The sequence below is a fragment of the Lepidochelys kempii genome, chromosome 4 (genome assembly GCF_965140285.1).
Source record: "Lepidochelys kempii isolate rLepKem1 chromosome 4, rLepKem1.hap1, whole genome shotgun sequence".
Classification (NCBI taxonomy): domain Eukaryota; kingdom Metazoa; phylum Chordata; order Testudines; family Cheloniidae; genus Lepidochelys; species Lepidochelys kempii.
This window is the reverse complement of record NC_136383.1, coordinates 8829059-8848230: the sequence shown is the minus strand read 5'-3', so window position 1 is coordinate 8848230 and position 19172 is coordinate 8829059. Positions and strand designations below refer to the sequence as shown.

At 44.6% G+C, this 19172-nt stretch overlaps 2 protein-coding genes across 8 annotated transcripts in view; one reads left to right on the top strand and one right to left on the bottom strand.

Annotated features, from left to right (window-relative positions):
- Positions 1–11391, bottom strand: part of HGSNAT (heparan-alpha-glucosaminide N-acetyltransferase) — a 36373-nt gene extending 24982 nt beyond the window's left edge. Inside the window, exons 1-5 of one of the 6 annotated variants that reach the window (XM_073340288.2) lie at positions 10670–10755; positions 4031–4172; positions 3021–3136; positions 1637–1773; positions 578–699 (exon numbers count right to left, since the gene is read on the bottom strand). In XM_073340288.2, coding sequence (XP_073196389.2) covers positions 578–699; positions 1637–1773; positions 3021–3136; positions 4031–4052 — 397 coding nt within the window. In that variant the 5' untranslated portion in view covers positions 4053–4172; positions 10670–10755. Of the gene's footprint in view, positions 1–577; positions 700–1636; positions 1774–3020; positions 3137–4030; positions 4173–10669; positions 11095–11281 lie in introns of those variants that run through there. The other 5 variants (XM_073340292.2, XM_073340290.2, XM_073340289.2 and 2 more) reach the window with 5 other exon arrangements.
- Positions 1–18613, top strand: part of POMK (protein O-mannose kinase) — a 48897-nt gene extending 30284 nt beyond the window's left edge. Inside the window, exons 1-3 of one of the 2 annotated variants that reach the window (XM_073340293.2) lie at positions 10651–11004; positions 11652–11959; positions 14477–18613. In XM_073340293.2, the coding sequence (XP_073196394.1) occupies positions 11672–11959; positions 14477–15250 (1062 nt within the window). In that variant the 5' untranslated portion in view covers positions 10651–11004; positions 11652–11671 and the 3' untranslated portion in view covers positions 15251–18613. Of the gene's footprint in view, positions 1–10650; positions 11005–11651; positions 11960–14476 lie in introns of those variants that run through there. The other variant, XM_073340294.1, reaches the window with a different exon arrangement.
- The last annotated feature ends 559 nt before the right edge of the window (positions 18614–19172 follow it).

The window sequence follows — 19172 nt, the reverse complement described above, 5'->3', positions numbered from 1 at the left end:
TTCAAGGGGTTTCCCAGAGGAAAAATGACTAAGGCAGGGGATTGATATGATTGCAGCTGTGTGTCTGTATGTTAGAGGCAGCAGAAAAACCACAAAATGTCCTGGAGAAGGTAGCAAGGAAGCCTAGATGCACACAGAGATGCACCTGTAGCATGACCCTGAAAAAAAGCTAAGAGAGAGAATGTTTGGGTAGAGTGCTGGCTGAAAGAGGCTTGGGACTCTAAGCAAAGAAACTGCCTCATGCTGTTTGATTCCTACTGTATTCAGAGAAATACAGTACAATCTTTGTAAATAAACAGGATCACATCAAAGAAATCCCTGACTCCATCATCAATTCCTCCTCCTAACAGGAACAATCTGCAAGACCCCTGAATATCGGCTAACTGCTTGGGCCAAATGGATAACAGATGCTCTGTGGCATGGGAGCAGGTGCACAGGGAGTGGATGCAGGGAGTTCATTAGGCTCAAGGATTTGCTAGGAAGGGGGCTAAAGAGAATTTTAATGAGATGATTTCCTGAAAGAAAAAAACAACAACTTGATTTACACAAGGAAAGGGGAAAATAAAGTGGTACGTACGGAGATGGCTGTTGACAGGACTTTCATTGACGATTATGTTACAGGAAATCATCTTGGTGCTGCTATCAAAGCTCTTTACCACAAGAGAATAGTTCCCAAATTCTCCAAAATGATAATGGATCCTGCAAAGAATTAAGGGAGACAGAAAGGGAACCTGTGCTGGTACTTGCTGCGCAATCTCTACTGCCTGCAGGTACTGTGGTAGGCACCGCTGGGCTACAGGCTCGGCCAGCTGGGAGGTGGACTGAAAGAAAGGAAGGGCTACAAAAACAGGGCAATGGGAAGAAGGGTAGGGGCATGCTGGGAAGCACACAGCCCATGCTCCTCCTTGCTGCGGGGCTGCAGTGACCGCCTCTCCCTGCACATACAAAAGGAGATGGGGCTGTAAAGGGCCCAGCCTGTGCCCAAGATTTTTCTTTTTTCCTACTTGGTGAGGTCTTCTAGTTGCATTGCCATAGTTACTGCAGCTTGGCTCCTGCTCCCTGATTTGGTGCTTTCAATGCACTGTTCATTCAGCCATTTCTTTGATTGGCCACCCAGCAGCTCCCAAAGCCACTTCTTTGTCAGCATTGGCTTGGCTTCCCCTACTGTATCGTTTGATCGCTCCAACCCACCCTTGACCCACTCCACCCTTCGTACATCACATGACTTCTTACACTATAGACTATGTCGCAGGAACCATGACTTCATAGACTTTTGGTCTGATTTTGTTGTTGGGTTTAGTGTGCGGGTGCCTAGTGGCCTGTGATATCCAGGAAGTCAGGCTACATGATCTGGTTGTCCTTTCTGGCCTTAAACTCTGTCTCTGTGCGTGTCTGTACAGCACACAGCACTACGGGGTGCCACTTGTGATTGGATGAGCTAGGCACTATTGTAACAAATTATATTTTTATACTGTTGGTAAGATGAAGATCAAATTGCAAATCTAACTTCCGAAGTGCTCAGTAATAACTGCGGTGAGGAGGCCACAGACTTTAGGGACAGTGGCTGGCAAATGACAGAAAATGTAAGCATTACTGGGTCATTTCAAAATACATTATCTTCAGATCAGTTACAAACCTGGGAAACTCTCTGCCTGCCCTAGTGCCATTGAGCTGTAGGGTGATTGGATGCTGAGAATCCACAGCAACTGCTACAATGCTGGGTTTTCCCGAAGCGTTGCTCATTGGGACAGATACCAGATCTTGATGCAAGCACTAGAAAATGAGGACAGATGAAGGATTACAAAAATAAAAAACCTACTTGATTTTACCAGGCAGAGCAAAAGTATTATTATTTTTTAATTCAAAGAAGAGTACAAAGGAAGCCTGGTTTGTCCAACAGCAAGGAGGTAACATTTCTGTGAGCTGCAGCTGGAGGAAGAATTATTGGGCAAGATTTTCAAAAATAGGAGCCTAAAGTTAGGCACCCAGAGTAGGATTTTCAAAAGGGCTAAAACCCAACCCATTAAATACAAATGACAAAAAAGAAACAAATTAAAATACTGGGAAGTTGATCATTTAAAAACACGAGACACACTCCACTAAGAACACAGGAAATGCCATACCAGATCAGAGCAGCTAGCCCAGCATCCTGTCTCTGACAGGGCTAGCACCAGGAAGATACAAGAAAACCTGAAGGAGGTAATTATGGAATAACCTGACCATTAAGGAGCTTTCTTCTTAACCCCTCACCAGTCATCCGTGGTTAGCTTATGCCCTAAAACATGAGGGTTTACACACTTTTCAAACTTAAAAAGAAATCTTTACAATTGCACTGTAACTACGGACAGTCTCATTACCCAAAGAAATGACCTATCCTTCTTTTGCATCCTGCTGCTCTTTCCCTCAAGACATTGTTGAGGGTATGAGTCCCATAGATATCTGTCATTCACTGGCTGAGGGTCCAGAATGGGGTCAGGGCTCACGAGGGATAAAGGAGCTGGGGGAGAAGATGTTGGAGGCTGTGGGGAGCCTGGAAGATGCCCACCTTTCCCCACCGTCTATGACACGGATCCTTTGCCCATCCAAGAACTAGCTGAAAAAACTGGGCAACAGAAAACGAGGACTTTCAAAACACTAGTATTTCCACAATCCCTTAGGGGAACAAGTCTTTGGGTATGTCTACACTGCAGTCACAGGGTGCGACTGTAGCTCATGCAGACATAACCCTGCTAGCTTTAATCTAGCTATCTTGGGTGCTGGAATGGGGAAGGCATGTGGCAGCACATACTGCAGCATGGGTTAGCCCCACGAGTAATTATCCAGGGTTCTGGGCAGGCTCGTACAGCCCACAATGAAGCTCACACTGCTGTGGCTTCACTGCTTTGCTACCTGGCTAGATTGTGTCCACGAGCTCAGGATCGTCTACATGAGCTGCAATCAGACCCTGGGTCCAGGACCATATCCTTGCCTTCCCCTAGAAGGAAACCTTACATAGCATACAAAGGGAGAGGGCTGTTTACCTGGTAACAATAATCAGAAAGCCAGGAGACCGTCAAGTTCTCATGGATCAACTCATTGTGCACCAGCAGTAAAGCCTGATCAATTTTCAGCCCTAAGGGTCTCTTTCTGGATAAATCTGTTACGATGCAGAAATGGAGAGAAAGACGTATGTCAATATTGTGAAAGGGAAAACTCTGCATAACACACTTCAGGACAGAAGGCAACTTGGTTAACAGAATGACAATAGCTCAGTAGACATCATATCGCAGCCTTACCAATCCTCACACATTTACGGCGGTTCATACTGGAGAATCTATACACCACAGAAATTGTATGGGAAAGGCCCAATCTCTCCAGCCCTGCTTCCGCCTCAGTATGGCTCCGGAGTACTATTATTGCACGGGGGAATCAGACTGGCCAGGTAACAAGAGCATTCACCATTGACGTACAGACTGAAGGTATGTGGCTACAGCAGCACAGATACAGTGCTGCAGTTGTGCCACGGCAGCATAGACGCTTCCTACGTCGACCGAAGGGACTTATCCATCCATATACATAACCCATCTCTCCAAGACGTGGTAGAATTCTTCCATCAATTTAGTGGTGTCTACAGCGAAGGCTAGGTTGGCCTAACTATGTCACATGGGCCACAAAATTTTTCACAGCCCTGAGTGAGACAGCTAGGTCAAACTAATATCTAGATATAGACCAGGACTGTGTCTACACTTCAAATGCTACAGCAGAGCCACTGTAGTGCCTCAGTGTTGACAATCACTACAGTAACGGGAGGGATTCTCCTATCGCTGCACTTAATCCATCTTCCCACTAGGCAGTACCTAGGTCAACGGCAGAATTCTTCCATCAACCTAGTGTTGTCTACAATGGGGGTCATGTTGGCTTAATTATGTTGCTCAGGGATGTGAGAATTTTTGTGCCCGATGCAATGCAGTTAGGCCCCAGTTATAAACCAAGTTGCCAAGTCTTCCCTGCTGTTGAAACCCAAGCAGGCAAGCCCAAGTTAAGAACACACCTTTTAGTTTCAGTATAGACATACCCACAGATGTCGCAAGGGGGCAGGAGAGAGGGATAGTGCAGGGGTAGCACCTGCTCCCCCTGAGCTCCCCGCAGACTAGGTGCTCTCATCCAGGAATCCAATCATCAGAAGGCAGAACCTACATATATACAAAGTCCCATTTTGTTTTGTGTGGAGATAGGAATCTCTTCTGGATGAGCTCCAGGGCCCTGATCCTGCGAGTTACTTCACACCCTGTCACTGCCCAGAACTTGTTGTCAGCTGGCATACGTGTGTGTTCTCACTGTGTGCCACTCCAGCTCTGTACAGACAGCTGGCTCACCAGACCTTGATAGTACCACCCAGAAAGACCACAGCCTTCGGTGGCGAAGGCGCTTGGCCAGGTTTATTGCTGAAGAAGCACAGTCCTAGCACCCCACAGATTCTACATGCACACTAACACACGTACGCCTCTGACAATGGACCAGCTCAGTCCGCAGTGGGACTTTCTGCTGTCCCCTAGGCTGAACAAAAGTGCCCCTCCTATGACTTCTCTTTCATACATTGATACAAACAATTGATACGTATTACTCCCCTGAGACTACCGACCCTACAGCTTGTACCACCTGGTTTAAACAAAACATCTTCGTCCATCACCCTGCCCTGCCATACTTGGGGTTGATGTGTTCCTATACCACCTCCCAGGACTGTATTTATGCCATAACTCTATGTTGGGGTGTACCTGTACTAACCTTCTGGAATGCGTCTATATGACTACGCAGGGCCTAGTACTTCGTGGGCAGGGTGGATAAAAAATCGATGATTTAAAAATAAAAATCAGATTTTTTTAATTTAAAGCGGATTTTTTTGATCAAATGCTTTTTGAGGAAAAAACACCTATCTAAAGACAGTTTGAATTAAGATACATTATAGCTCAAAGATATCGCATCATGGAATACGGATTATAAATTCTAATTCTGTAGTATGAGACAATATATTCATGTCATGTTTTAAGAAAAGTTTTGTTAATGAGTTTCAATAGTAGTTCATGGATTAGGGACCCAATCTCATGGGGCTCCAGGGGCTTCTGTATCGATTATTTAGGTTAATCTTTCTATCTACCCAATGGGACTCAGTGCTCAGTCTAGAAGATACCATCAGAGATGCTTAGTTTTACAGTTCTCAAACTGTGGATTTGTGTCTCCAGAGATAACATGCTTGATAACAGCAAAAATGTTTTAAAATAAATAAATAATATATAGAGGTAAGAAATAACAGACCTCAACCCTATTGTCCCTCTGCAAATTTGTGTACACAGAGTCAATCTCTTACCTCTCTCTAAAAGTGCAAAGTTTCAAAAAGTTCAATGAATAGAAGATTGTTGTGGGCAGAATAGATCTGGACAAGGAGAAGAAGTCTGGAGATAAATGTGAGAAGGGAGGGACCGGCAGTAGAAACAAAAGTGAAACTGTTTGAGCAGCATATTCCAGAAGTCTCGAGGTCTTTTGGAGTGTAACCTTCATTGATTTGCGATCTACCATACCATTCTCTCACTAGAAGGGAAAATCTATAATGGCAGCAGGCCGTAAAAGAGACCAAGTTTGGGAACATTTTAATGAAGTTCCTCTACCTGTGGGTAAGACAGGCATGTGTGCAAAATGCAAACAGTGCAACAAAGAAATGCAAGGCCGGTTGACTGAATGAAACAACATCATGAAGAAGTGTTCCTTCTCAGAAGGAAGCTGTCCTGAGGATGATGAAAGAAACATGTCTGAACATGCAGGATCTTCAGGTTGGTAAACTTTTTTATTTCATACTTCTTTCTTGAGGACTGCCTGTCTTCCTTCTGGACTGTTCTTGAATTCTCATGTTTGAGCAAAAAATATAGTTGTTACTCTATGGTACTAGCATTTTAGATGCAGTTGTCATAAAAAATAAAGACCTGAAATAGGCAGATTTTCCTTTTACAATTTCACCTTTAAAGTAGTACTGTCAGTGAATGCAATAAGTAATACTAAATGAGCAGTGTGGTAATAATAATTAAATAACTGCATTGGCTTATTTTGTTTAGGAGAATCCATCCTCAACATACAGGATTCTGAAGACTCTCCACCTTAAAGATCACCATCATTTTATATAGTTTCAGAGTTATCTGCCAATGATAGTGTTTCAGTCACATCATGTATGTCACATAGCCATAGTATATTTATCACCTGTAGCAAAAAGAAAAAAAAAACGCCATCATCCAGAAACAATCATAGATAAGAACCAGCAGATTACAGAAAGAGGTAATTGATGAAAAAATTGCCTGGTTTGTTAATCATACGGAAAGGAGAGTTTGTTGCATAGAGAACCCACACTTCATTAACATGGTTCAGTCATTAAGACCAGAATACATTTCACCCAACAGAGCACATGTCGCAGGCAAACTGCTGGACTGTGAATCACCAGTGTAACACTGTTGCAAAAAAAAAATAAAATAAAAAAGCAAACATCATTCTGGGATGTATTAGCAGGAGTGTTGTAAGCAAGAGAAACTGTATGAAAGAGAAACTGAGCAGTGTGCAAAATGTGAAATTGTTAACCTGAGTCTTGATGGGTGGAGCAATGTCCACAATGATCCTGTTGCATGTGCTTGTGTAACAGAAGGGAATGTCTTCCTTACAGAAACAATTGATACATTAGGAAATGCACACACAGCAGAATACTTACAAGAAGTAGCAGTAAAAGCTATAACAAACTGTGAAAAAAAATTCAAATATCTAGTACGCAGCTTCATCACACAAAACGCTGCAAATGTATCCAAGATGAGAAGAAATTTAGAAGAGAGTCCCAAGCTAATAACATACAGTTGCAGTGCTCATTTGATGCACCTCCTAGCCAAAGACTTCAGTGTTTCAGAAATAAAGGCTAAGGTTGAAATTGCAAAATACTTCCGTAACAACCACTTTGCACCAGCTGCTCTGAAAAAAGTGGGAGGAACCAAGCAAACTCCCCCACAAGACATGTGATGGAACTCAGCAGTGGACTGTCTTGAGCACTAGATCAAGAACTGGCCTAATCTGATGACAGCTTGTGAACAAAATTGTGAAAAAATAGGTGTTCCTGTCACAGCCAAAGTTCTCAGCATTGGGCTTAAGAGAAATGCTGAACACAGGCTGAGTACCCTGAAGCCTATTTCCGTAGCCTTGAACAGAATGCAGGGAAATAACTGTTTTATAAACCAGTCGGAGAACACTTCAATCTCTCTGGTCACGCAATCACAGACATGAAGGTCGCTATCTTAAAACAAAAAAACTTCAAATCCAGACTCCAGCGAGAAACTGCTGAATTGGAATTCATTTGCAAATTGGATACTATTAATTTAGGCTTAAATAGAGACTGGGAGTGGCTAAGTCATTATGCAAGGTAGCCTGTTTCCTCTTGTTTTTTCCTACCCCCCCCCCCCAGATGTTCTGGTTTAACTTGGATTTAAACCTGGAGAATGGTCAGTTTAGATGAGCTATTACCAGCAGGAGAGTGAGTTTGTGTGTGTATGGGGGTGGGGGGGATGTGAGAAAACCTTGATCTATGCAGGAAATAGCCCGACTTGATTATGTAAAGAGTTGTCACTTTGGATGGGCTAGCACCAGCAGGAGAGTGAATTTGTGTGGGGGGGTGGAGGGTGAGAAAACCTGGATTTGTGCTGGAAATGGCCCACCTGTTGATCACTTTAGATAAGCTATTACCAGCAGGACAGTGGGGTGGGAGGAGGTATTGTTTCATGATTTCTGTGTGTATATAAAGTCTGCTGCAGTTTCCACGGTAAACATCTGATGAAGTGAGCTGTAGCTCACGAAAGCTCATGCTCAAATAAATTGGTTAGTCTCTAAGGTGCCACAAGTACTCCTTTTCTTTTTGCGAATACAGACTAACACGGCTGTTCCTCTGAAACCTGTTTTATTGCTGACGCTGTTGAAATTTGGAAGGAACTGAGTGAGATCTTAAAAAGAGAACTATGCAATGACAGCGTTAAATTACAAGCACTAAAAAAACCGAATGGGACAAGCACTATCTCCAGCTCATTTTCTTACAAATATTCTCAATAGTCGGTACCAGAGTCAAACCTTAACGGCTGAAGAAGAGGAGTTGGCTAGGACATGGACATCCAGCAATCATCCCTCCATAATGCCAACTATAATAAACTTCAGAGCTAAAGGTGAACCCTTCAAGAAATATGTTTGCTGATGATGTTTTAAAAAATGTCACACCAGTGAACTGGTGGAAGTCACTTAAACACTTGGATTCAGAGACTGTTGAAGTGATAATCTCACTTTTAACAGTAGTAGCCTCTTCTGCCAGCGCAGAAAGAATATTTTCTTCCTTTGGACTAATTCATTCCAAATTGAGAAATCGTTTGGGACCTGGAAAAGCAGGAAAGCTTGTTTTTCTTTTCCAGATTATGAACAAACAGGAAAATAAAGGTGAAGACGACTGAGTTAGCTGTAGAAGCCAATATTTTAAGTTTCTCATGTTGACCTGGTGGACATAGTCGATTTAATTTTTGTTGTTTTTTTTAAATATTTAATTTAACTATTTTAGTTAAACAAATTTTAACAAAAACAAACCTGATTTTAAAAAAACTTGAATGTTTAACTAAATTCAAAAATTCATATGCTTGTTTTATTAAAATCTTATATGTTTGCTGTTGAAGAAAAGAATCCAGAATGCATAACGCTGTTGTTTTACTTAAATAAAACAGTTTAAATGTCTGTCTGGTGATGTTCTCCTCCTAATATAGCATGGCAAGAAAATCCTCCAAATATTAATGATTAACCTGTTGAATTGGAGATAGTTCACCTCCCAATGACTTCATAAATATCTGCTTCAATTACCTTTGGTAAATAATCATTCATTCATTTTCTGATATAGCTGTAAAACTAATCTGAAGTTTTCAAAATAAATCACTTAAAAATGTATAGTGTGTACCTTCTAAAAATGAAACCTACATCTATCTGAGTTGTGAAGAATATGTATTAAGGTTTTAACAACCAACAAGAATGCACTTTTATGTAGAAATCCATGATTAAATTGAGTCTTCCTGACTAGTAATTTAAATCAGATCCACCCTGTTCTTAGGAGTGCCTGTGTTTTAGCTATGGCTCACCATGTCTTTGCCAAGTTCACGTACCAGACAGTGAACTTGTAAGCAAGCCTTTGCTTATGGCAGGGCCTGACTTTTGCTCATAGCCTGCCTTTTACTAACTTAGCCCTGATCTACCCGGGGGGGGGGGGGGGGGTTGACCTAAGATACGCAACTTCAGCTCCACGAATAGTAACCTGCAGATTCGGGCCTAGGTGGGGACGATCCCAACGGAGCTCCAGTCTGTGGTGTGCCCAAGCAAAGAGCTTTGTTCTAAACCAGGCAGGCATTTCTAGCTATGAAACATGTTTGGGAGGACAGGAGAATGGAAAACCAACCCCAGCCCAATCCAGGCAAGGGTGGGAGCACTACTGCAGAGAACAGAGTACCCCTGAAACTGGGGGAGGGACACAGGAAGGTGGTAGGGGAGTGAGAGTGATGGAGAGACTGAGCTGGGGAGAAGAGGGGGCGTGTGTGTGAGAGAGAGAGCACGGAGTGTGAAAGGGCAGTGGGGAGAGTGTGACAGACAAGTAGAGAGAAGGAGGCAGGGGTAGAGGGAGGGGGGGGCAGATAAAGTGATGGGGGAAGACAAGGGGCAGACAAAAGGGTGTGGGTAGGGTGACCAGATAGCAAGTGTGAAAAATTGGGAGGGGGTGGGGGGGTAATGGGTGCCTGTATAAGACAAAGCCCTGAATATTGGAACTGTCCCTATAAAACTGGGACATATGGCAACTGCAGGTGTGGGGGAGAAGGAAATAGGGGGCAGACTGGGCAGGAGCAATTCAGCTGGCAGGGCAAGCCAGGCACAGGAGAATGGGGGGCAGGCCGGGCGGGGGAAGCAGACGGGGGTGGAATGAGGGGGAGCAGATCAGGTGATGGTTCATGCCAGAGGGGGGGAAGGAATGGAGAGCAGGGCGGAGTGGGGGGAATGGAGTGGAGAGAGGGGTGGGGAGGGAAGATGGGGGTTTCAGGACAGGTGGGCGGGGGGGCTCAGGCTAGGCGGGGAGGAGGGAACAGGAGGCTGGGGGGGAATCAGGCCAGACGGGGCAGGAGGAGCGGCTCAGGCCGGGGGAGGAGGCAGGTGGGGGAGGAGGCCAGGCCAGGCCAGGCCAGGCTGGAGGGGGGGGGCGGTGGTGTGTGTTCAGGCCAGACAGGGGGGAGGCAGGCAGGCAGGCGGGGGGGCCTCAGGCCACGCAGATGGGGGGGGTTCAGGCCAGGAGGGAGGGAGGTGGGGGGGGCCTCAGGGCAGGCCAGGCCAGGCAGGAAGGGGGGTGGAGTTCAGGCCAGGTGGTAGGGAGGCGGGGGGGGGGGGATTCAGGCCAGGCGGGAGGGAGGCGGGGGGGCTCAGGCCAGGCCAGGCCAGGCAGGCGGGGGGCCGGGCCAGGCCAGGCCAGGCGGGACGGGAGGGGAGCGGCTTAGGCCAGGCCAGGCCAGGCAGGAAGCCGCGGGGGAGGGCGCGGTTCAGGCCAGGCAGGCGGGGGCGGCTCAGGCCAGGCCAGGCCAGGCCAGGCAGGCGGGGGAGGGGGGGGCATTACCGTGCGGCTGGGTGAGGCCGGGCGCCAGCAGCGCGGCGCTCAGGGCGGTCACCGCCAGGCAGAGGGTGGCCGAGGGGCGCCATCCCCGGCCGGGCCCCGCCATCCCCGCGCCGCCGGCCGGCCGGCCGGCCGGGACTCCGCTCTCCCGCCCCCGGGGGCTGCGGCTCGCGGCTCCCGGCCGGGGCTGGGCCCGGGCCCGGGCTGGCGGGAAGGGGCCGGGCTGGCAGCGCCTGCGGGCCCAGCTCCTCCGGGACCGGAGAAGGCTGGAGCGGGCTAGGGGCGGGGGCGGGGGCGGGGGCGGTGCATGCCGGGGCAGGGCCCGGGAGCGGGCTGAGGTAAGTCCCGGCCCGGCCGGGTTTCGCGGCGGGGCTCGGCGAGGTCTGTGCCGTGCCCGCTCCGACACGCAGCCCCTTCCCTCCCCGGCCCGCGGGCTAAGGCGCCTGCTCCGGAGTCACACCGGTTCGCTGGGGTGACAGACACAACGATCGGGCCTTACGCGCCTCGGTTGGCAATAACAGCCTGTCCAGGGGTACCCTAATGTCAGGCCGTTGCTGAATGGACAGGTCTGGGGCCACCCGCCCCGTGCCAGGCGCTGTACAAACACCATCTCACCTGCTGACCAATATGACAGTAGCAGTCCTTCCTTCTCCCTGCCTCTGCAGCTCGGCTTTCCTCTCCCTGGGTCCATGCAGAGCTCCTTCACTTCCTGGACAAAGCATATTTGTGGACTGGGGCCTATGTTTCTAAAAATCACAGAAAAGGACAGGGGGATGTGGAGGCAGGAGTAGAGCTCGAAGTGCTTTTCTATTTTTTTTTAATCAGCTGACTCTATTTCACACTGATGGTTTCTCTTTAAATATCTTATGGAGTATTTGGGTGGCTAGAGGGAGAGGGTTTTGCAAAAAGGCCCCCAAACATTTGTCCCCTGTCTTTCCTTGTAACAAAAGAGTCTTGTGTTTACTGGGTTGTTTGTGTATTACAGAGAATGTAGAAGATAGCAACATGGACAAAAAACTCCATTACATTAAAAAAGAGCTGCTCCGAAGGGAAATTCCTCCAGTCTTGTTGGTGCTGCTGCTTCTAGCTGTGCTGCTCCTGAATTTCCTTCTGTACATGCATCTCAACAATTTCTCGGTCACCACTGTGCAGCCTGACGTGGACTCCAGCCTCTGCCCATTTGGGTACTTCAGATTAGGACTATTGAAAAATTGCTCGCCCTGGCTGACTTGTGAAGCCATAAATACAGAAGTCAGGAAACTGAAGTGTGTTGGTGAAGGGGCTGTGAAAAAGGTTAGTATCATGTTGGGTAGGTGGATCTCCAAGAGGAAAAGTTCACATGGTGTGTTGGCTGATTATCAGTGCATATGCTGCTTCTGGGATAATTGTCTCCACAGTAACTAATTATTATAGACACGCAGAGAGTTATGATGACTATAGATGGCATAAACAGAATCCCATAGAGTCAGACTTTGCCTCACTTACACTGAATCGTAAGTTACTCTGCAAGAAGTGGTGCTGAAATCAACAGCACTGCTTGCAGAGTATGATGCTTCTCAGGGCTGGTCTTCACACGCTCAAATCAATGGGAGATTGCTCTCCCATCGATTTCTGTACTCCACCTCAATGAGAGGTGGAAGCAATGTTGGCAGGAGAGCATCTCCCGTCAACATAGCGTAGTGTGGACTCTGCAGTAAGTAGATCTAAGCTACATCGACTTGAGTTATGTTACTAACTAGGGCTGTCAAGCAATTAAAAAAATTAATCGTGATTAATCGCACTGTTAAACAATAACAGAATTCCATTTATTTAATTTTTTTTTATGTTTTCTACATTTTCAAATATATTGATTTCAATTACAACACAGAATACAAAGTGCACAGTGCTCACTTTATATTTATTTTTGATTACAAATATTTGCACTGTAAAAAACAAAAAATAGTATTTTTCAATTCACCTCATACAAGTACTGTATTGCAATCTCTTTAGCATGAAAGTTGAACTTACAAATGTAGAATTATGTACAAAAAAAAACTACATTCAAAAATGTAAAATTTTAGAGCCTACATGTCCACTCAGTCCTACTTCAACCAATCGCTCAGACAAACAAGTTTGGTTACAATTTGCAGGAGATAATGCTGCTGGCTTCTTGTTTACAGTGTCACCTGAAAGTGAGAACAGGCGTTTACACGGCACTTGTTGTAGCTGGCATTGCAAGATATTTGTGTGCCAGATGTGCTAAAGATTCATATGTCCCTTTGTGCTTCAACCATCATTCCATAGGACATGCATCCATGCTGATGACGGGATCTGCTCAATAACAATCCAAAGCAGAGCTGACCGACTCGTTCATTTTCATCATCTGAGTCAGATGCCACCATCAGAAGGTTGATTTTCTTTTTTGGTAGTTTGGGTTCTGTATGTAGTTTCCACATCGAAGTGTTGCTCTTTTAAGACTTCTGAAAGCATGCTCCACACCTCGTCCCTCTCCGATTTTGGACAGCACTTCAGATTGTTAAACCTTGGTACCTCCTTTGCGTTTTGTCAAATCTGTAGCGAAAGTGTTTTTAAAATGAACAACATATGCTGGGTCATCATCCAAGACTGCTATAACATGAAATATATGGCAGAATGAGGATAAAACAGAACAGGAGACATACAATTCTCCCCCAAGGAGTTCAGTCCCAAATTTAATTAACACATTCTTTTTTTTAATGAGCATCATCAGCATGGAAGCATGTCCTCTGGAATGGTGGCTGAAGCATGAAGAGGCATATGAATGTTTAGCATATCTGGCACGTAAACACCTTGCAATGCCAGCGACACAAGTGCCATGTGAATGCCTGTTCTCACTTTCAGGTGACATTGTAAGTAAGAAGCAGGCAGCAGTATCTCCCGTAAATGTAAACAAACTTCTTATATTAGTGATTGGCTGAACAAGAAGTAGGACTGAGTGAACTTGTAGGCTCTGAAGTTGTACATTGTTTTGGTTTTGAGTGCAGTTATGTAACAAAAAAAAAATCTACATTTGTAAGTTACACTTTCACGATAAAGAGATTGCACTACAATACTTGTATGAGGTGAATTGAAAAATACGACTTCTTTTGTCTTTTACAGTGCAAATATTTGTAATAAAAATATATAAAGTGAGCACTGTACACTTCGTATTTTGTGTTGTAATAGAAATCAATATATTTGAAAACGTAGAAAAACATCCAAAATATTGAATACATTTCAATTGGTATTCTGTTGTTTATCAGTGCGATTAATCGCAATTAATTTTTTTCAGTTAATCGCGTGAGTTAACTGCGATTAATTGACAGCCCTATTACTAGAGTAACTCAAATTGCATAGCTTAAATCGACTGGCAGCGGTAGTGTAGACAAGCGGTAGTGTAGACAAGCCCTCAGATCGAGTAAGGGTGGCAGGAGAGAGAGTGGTCTGTATAAGATCTCTCTTGTAGACAGTTTGATTTAGTGGCCAGTTTGCATTTAATCCAAGTCATACGCTCATGAGGGGAGCACAAGAGATCAGTAAATACTATATGCAGGAATTACCATGTCAGTGCTGTGCAGCTAGCAGTAACTCCACTGTAACATGTAGGTGTATACAAAGACTCACCTAACAACTTCAGTAGCAGTTAAAGTCTAGTTTGTAATTGTGTAACTTGTTCATTTAACAGCATTGTGTCTCGTGAATGCATAGCTTGCAATCTTGTGGCTATTTCATTACCTGCAGGTCCATAATAGCTTCTGCTGATCAGTAGGAAAAGGTTCCAAATGTTTTGTTTGTCTCTTGCTCTGTTTTTAGGTCTTTCTTTCTGAATGGAAGGAAAACAAAGTATCCCTTTCCCAGCTCGCCAACTCAGAGCTGGAGGAAGATTTTCTTCATGGACTGAAGATGCTGAAATCTCTCCAGAGCAAGTATGTTGTCAGACTGCTTGGCTATTGCGAGAAGCAGTTCACAATCCTTACCCAGTATCACCCATTAGGCTCCCTGAAGAACCTGAATAAAATGCTGGACCTTCCCAAATATAAAGGCTTGAATACTTGGCATCGCAGATTCATGCTCGCAATCGACTATGTGAGCATCATCCATTATTTGCACAACAGTCCTTTGGGCACCTTAGTAATGTGTGATTCCAATGACTTGGACAAGGTGTTATCGCAGTATCTGCTGACAAGTGACTTTCACGTTCTAGTGAATGACTTGGATGCCTTGCCTCTTGTGAACAAGAGCGCTGGCAGGCTGGTGAAGTGTGGCCATCGGGAGCTCCAAGGCGAGTTTGTAGCTCCTGAACAGCTCTGGCCCTATGGAGAGGAGGTGCCATTTGAAGACGACCTCATGCCTCCATATGACGAGAAGACGGACATATGGAAAATTCCTGATGTCTCCAATTTTTTCTTGGGGCACGTTGAAGGAAGTGATATTGTCAGGTTCCATTTGTTTGACATCCATGCAGCATGTAAGAAGAAGAACCCAGCTGAAAGGCCTTCCGCCCAGATGGTCGTGGACACATACAGGAAAATTTTAACATTGCTGCTCAGAGAGGCTGCTATGCCTGGTACCAGGGAAATGTTATAAATAACTGTAAGAGAACATACATGTACTTTGATTTTATGTCCTTTTATTTATTTAGCACCCACAGGGTGCTAGGTCCTTTACAAACTGGTAACAGGACAAGGTCCCTACCCAAAGAACAAAGAGGAGACAAAATTTACACTAGTGATGGTTTGCAAAATGGTAAATCTGTTTCATGAAAAAAATTGAAATGTTTTGACCAAAAAACTCCAATTTTGAGGGGTTTTAGTTTTTTTGGTATCTCCCCCTCTCCCTTTTTCTTTTTTGCCACTGGACAAGGAGGGGCAGAAAAGGACGATAAAGCGGGGTGGTATTTTTGGTTTTGAAAAACAAACTTTTTAAAAAAAAATTTTAATCAAAACATTTGAAAATTTTTTTCAAAAATTCCACAAAAAATTCTGCCTTTTTTTTTTAAGGCCAGTTTTTGTCAAAAAATGGCTTGAATGAAAAATTTCATCCAGCTCTAATTTACACCTGGAGGATTGGAGAAAGGAGAACAACAAATAAGCAAAGTAATCCAGATGAGAGAGAGACATATTCCTTATTAGCTCCGTGTCAATTCCATACCACTAGCTTGTCTAAACAGTGTTCTCCTCCTCTCCCTTGCACCTTCCTCTCTCCAGTCATTGGGGGCTGTTCTAATGGCCAGCCAGCACCGTGCAGTACTGAACAGATCTCCCTAATGGAGGCACAGTAGGCTGGTGTCCAGCTGTTTACTGGGGCAGGGGCTTGTCGTGGCTGGCCAGATACCTGCCTCCTGAGCTGCTCCCATCTCCCTGGAGATGTGGTATGTCAGTCTCTCTAGGCCTAACTGGAGGTAGGAACAAGAGCCTGTCTTCAAGTCCCCCCTTGTTCAGAGCAGCTACTTGCTGGCTCTGCCTTCTTCTGCCTGGGGGACATGGGTGATTTCTGGCTCCAGCTGAATAGGATGGGGGACAGGGGAAGCCCATCCTGTTGGCTTTACTGTCATCTTTCTGTCTGTGGGCCCAATTGTTATTGTTCCAGCTCCCACAAGCATGCTAGGCAATTCAGACATACAAACATTACAGGTGTCTGCCCAAAAGAGATTGCAATCCACAAAGTCAACATACTGACAAAGGAGCTGGAAACACACTGCCTTGATTTTCAAACCATTGCCCACTTACCAATTATATTCTCATAAAGGCCCTTTGGAGAAAGAGCATTGTTTTCCCACTGTTGTGTGAAGTGACTAGCACACTGCATACACAATAATCATTTTTCTCACATAACTTCATTCCACTGAGATTTTGGTAGTTTGTGCAGATTAAAAACTCCCTCTCTTCCCCCTGCATCCCAGAAAAATCCCACCACCTTCACAGTAGAAATGAAGTACTATCTCTTTGCATTCACTTTTCCATGACACTGTCCTAATGACCCAATGGGCAGGTGGTGTTAACAATGGAAAACGATCTCTTCCTTAGACACTCAAGTAGTATAATTAAAGGAAGGGCTGGAAAATACAAATCCTTCTATATTTTGCATACAGAATTCTCTGAGGGCCTGATCCAAAGCCCACTGAAGTCAATAGAAAGTCTTCTTTGGCTTCATAGAGCTTTGGATCAGGTTTTTAGTGCCCAGATTCCATGGTTATGGGCTTGATATAAATACCTGGACAGAGCATTTTCAGGGAACAGAAATGCCTTACTACAGCAGCAGAGTTTGTTTTCAGCAATTCAGTTATGCCCACACTGCCTCAACGGGCATGTTGAACATATGTAGAGTATTAATGATGTCAGATGGACTTTAAAGTTATGTACCTCATGACTTTAGTTTTCTGTGGATTTTACTTTCAAATATCTAGGAGTAGGCTGGAGTAACTGCCATGTTGTTTTGAGTTCGGATACAACCTGTGGCAGAGGAGATAAACTCTCCCAGAGGGAGTACAGTGTGTACTTTTGTTCCTTCTTGTTTTGCTCTTCTCCTTTAATCTAAAACAAGCCTGAAAATGTATGGCTGATTTTTGGTTTAGAACAACATACCCCACACACTGTGTGTGGGGATCTCTGAGTCAGATTGACAGCTAATTGTTTGCTCACCAGCTGAAAATATAGCTTCCAAATATTTAAATTTTAAAAAGTGGGAGCAGAGATCTTGTATTGGTGATATTGGTGGCCATTCTCCTGGTTAATTGTGATCATGTGCGGACAGATTAGCATGACTGTTTAGTAAGACACAGTCTGCTTGTCATGGAGGCTTGTGATTTATAGCTTCTAGCCTAGCCAGCTAAGATGCAAGAGAAGTTATCTTCTGTGGACGCCTACGAGTATTATGTTGACACCGGATGTAAAAATCTTGCTTATAAACAGGAAAGCTTTTCTTCAAATGGCTATGTTATAGTTGCTCTCATCTTGTGCTAGTGTCTCTTTTAAGGAAGTCTGCCTTGTTATTTTCATTTCTTTGATTATCCATGTTCAGTTTGGCTTGTTACATTATATGGATTTTGTTATGTGCCCCTATTCTCCCAACCTACTCATCAGCACCCCTCAGAAGCCTCCTCATTGCTCTGCCGTGAAGGAAGCAGGGGGCAAAGATCATAAACCAAGATTTTCAAAAGGGACTTGGGGTTTTTGGATGTCTCACATCTTTCGCCATTCTCAATTTAAAACATCTTAAGGGAGCCTGATTTAAAAGAATGCAAAGCTGCAGTGGAATTTAAAAGAATGCAAAATGGCAATGGTTGATTCCTATGGGACTGCTTACAGAGTAAGGGGATACTCAATGTGAGTAAAGGTATCAGGATCTGCTCCTGTATTAACTATATTGATCCGAGTTAAATAGCTTTCATTTTAGTCGGGTATGAAGGAAAGCTGGATGTGGTGAGTAAAAGCCAGACACAAAGTTTTAACTGTACACCAATAAGTTTATTGTACAGTTAAATGGGATTGCAAGAAATATAAATGTATGATGACTATAAAATAGACACGTTATACATCTGCTGTAAAAAGAGACCAAAAAACTGTCAGGTTTGTTATACTGAGCTTTCGGTAAGGACCAGAGTCTGTCCTCCTCAATCATGTTGCACAGTATCTTACTCTGCAAACAGCCATATTGGTTTCACAGAGTGAGGGGGACAGATTCTGTCCCTAAAATACCATTTTGCCTTGGAAATGTCAAGATTCATTAGTGGATGAGGCCATCAAAGTCTCTCTGTTTTTGGTTACAACTTAAATATGAGGTATTTGTACACACTGACTCCAGGACCCAGAGCCATCCTCTCCACTGCCTCCCACTGGGCCTTAAAGTTTTCTGCCAGTGTTTTTCATTTGAAGTTGAGCACCAGTGATGAATTAAACCTAGTTTGAATGTGGTATTGTGTGTTTAAAAAATAAAAATCCTTGTATAGAATGTTGCCTGCTATTCTATGTGGAAACACTAGGTGGCAGTGTGAAATACCATTTAACTTCAATTGTGTGCAGTTGCACAGTGACTGAATAACTTGCACCTTAGGCCTGGAGCCACCTAGCCCTTCATCCAGTAGTTTGTGCATAAACTGCTTCTTAATTCCTTGGCAGGGCTTATAATGTTTGGGTTAGTGGAATCCTTAATTACAGTGGGTGAGTAAATCACATGGGGCAGGTTTCAATGTGTAAATTACTTCATTGGGAAAACTTGTGGGATGAGTGTAAATGAAGCAGTTCCCCCTGGGAGCGGTGCACTCAGTACAGAATAGCCTATTGTCTTTGCTGTGTCACATTAACCCCTTTACTGTGTACCTCTGGGACAATGCACAGCCCATGGCATGGCTGCAAGGACATATGTGGGTACCTAGTGAACATACAGCTGGATGGAGAAGCTGTGGAAAGTTGTACATACGCAGGATTTTGCTTTTTGTAAGGAAGAGCCCCTGCGCTGTGCTGTTAACACCTCAGCGGCAGGCTTTGCTTTTCATCCCTTCATGTGCAAA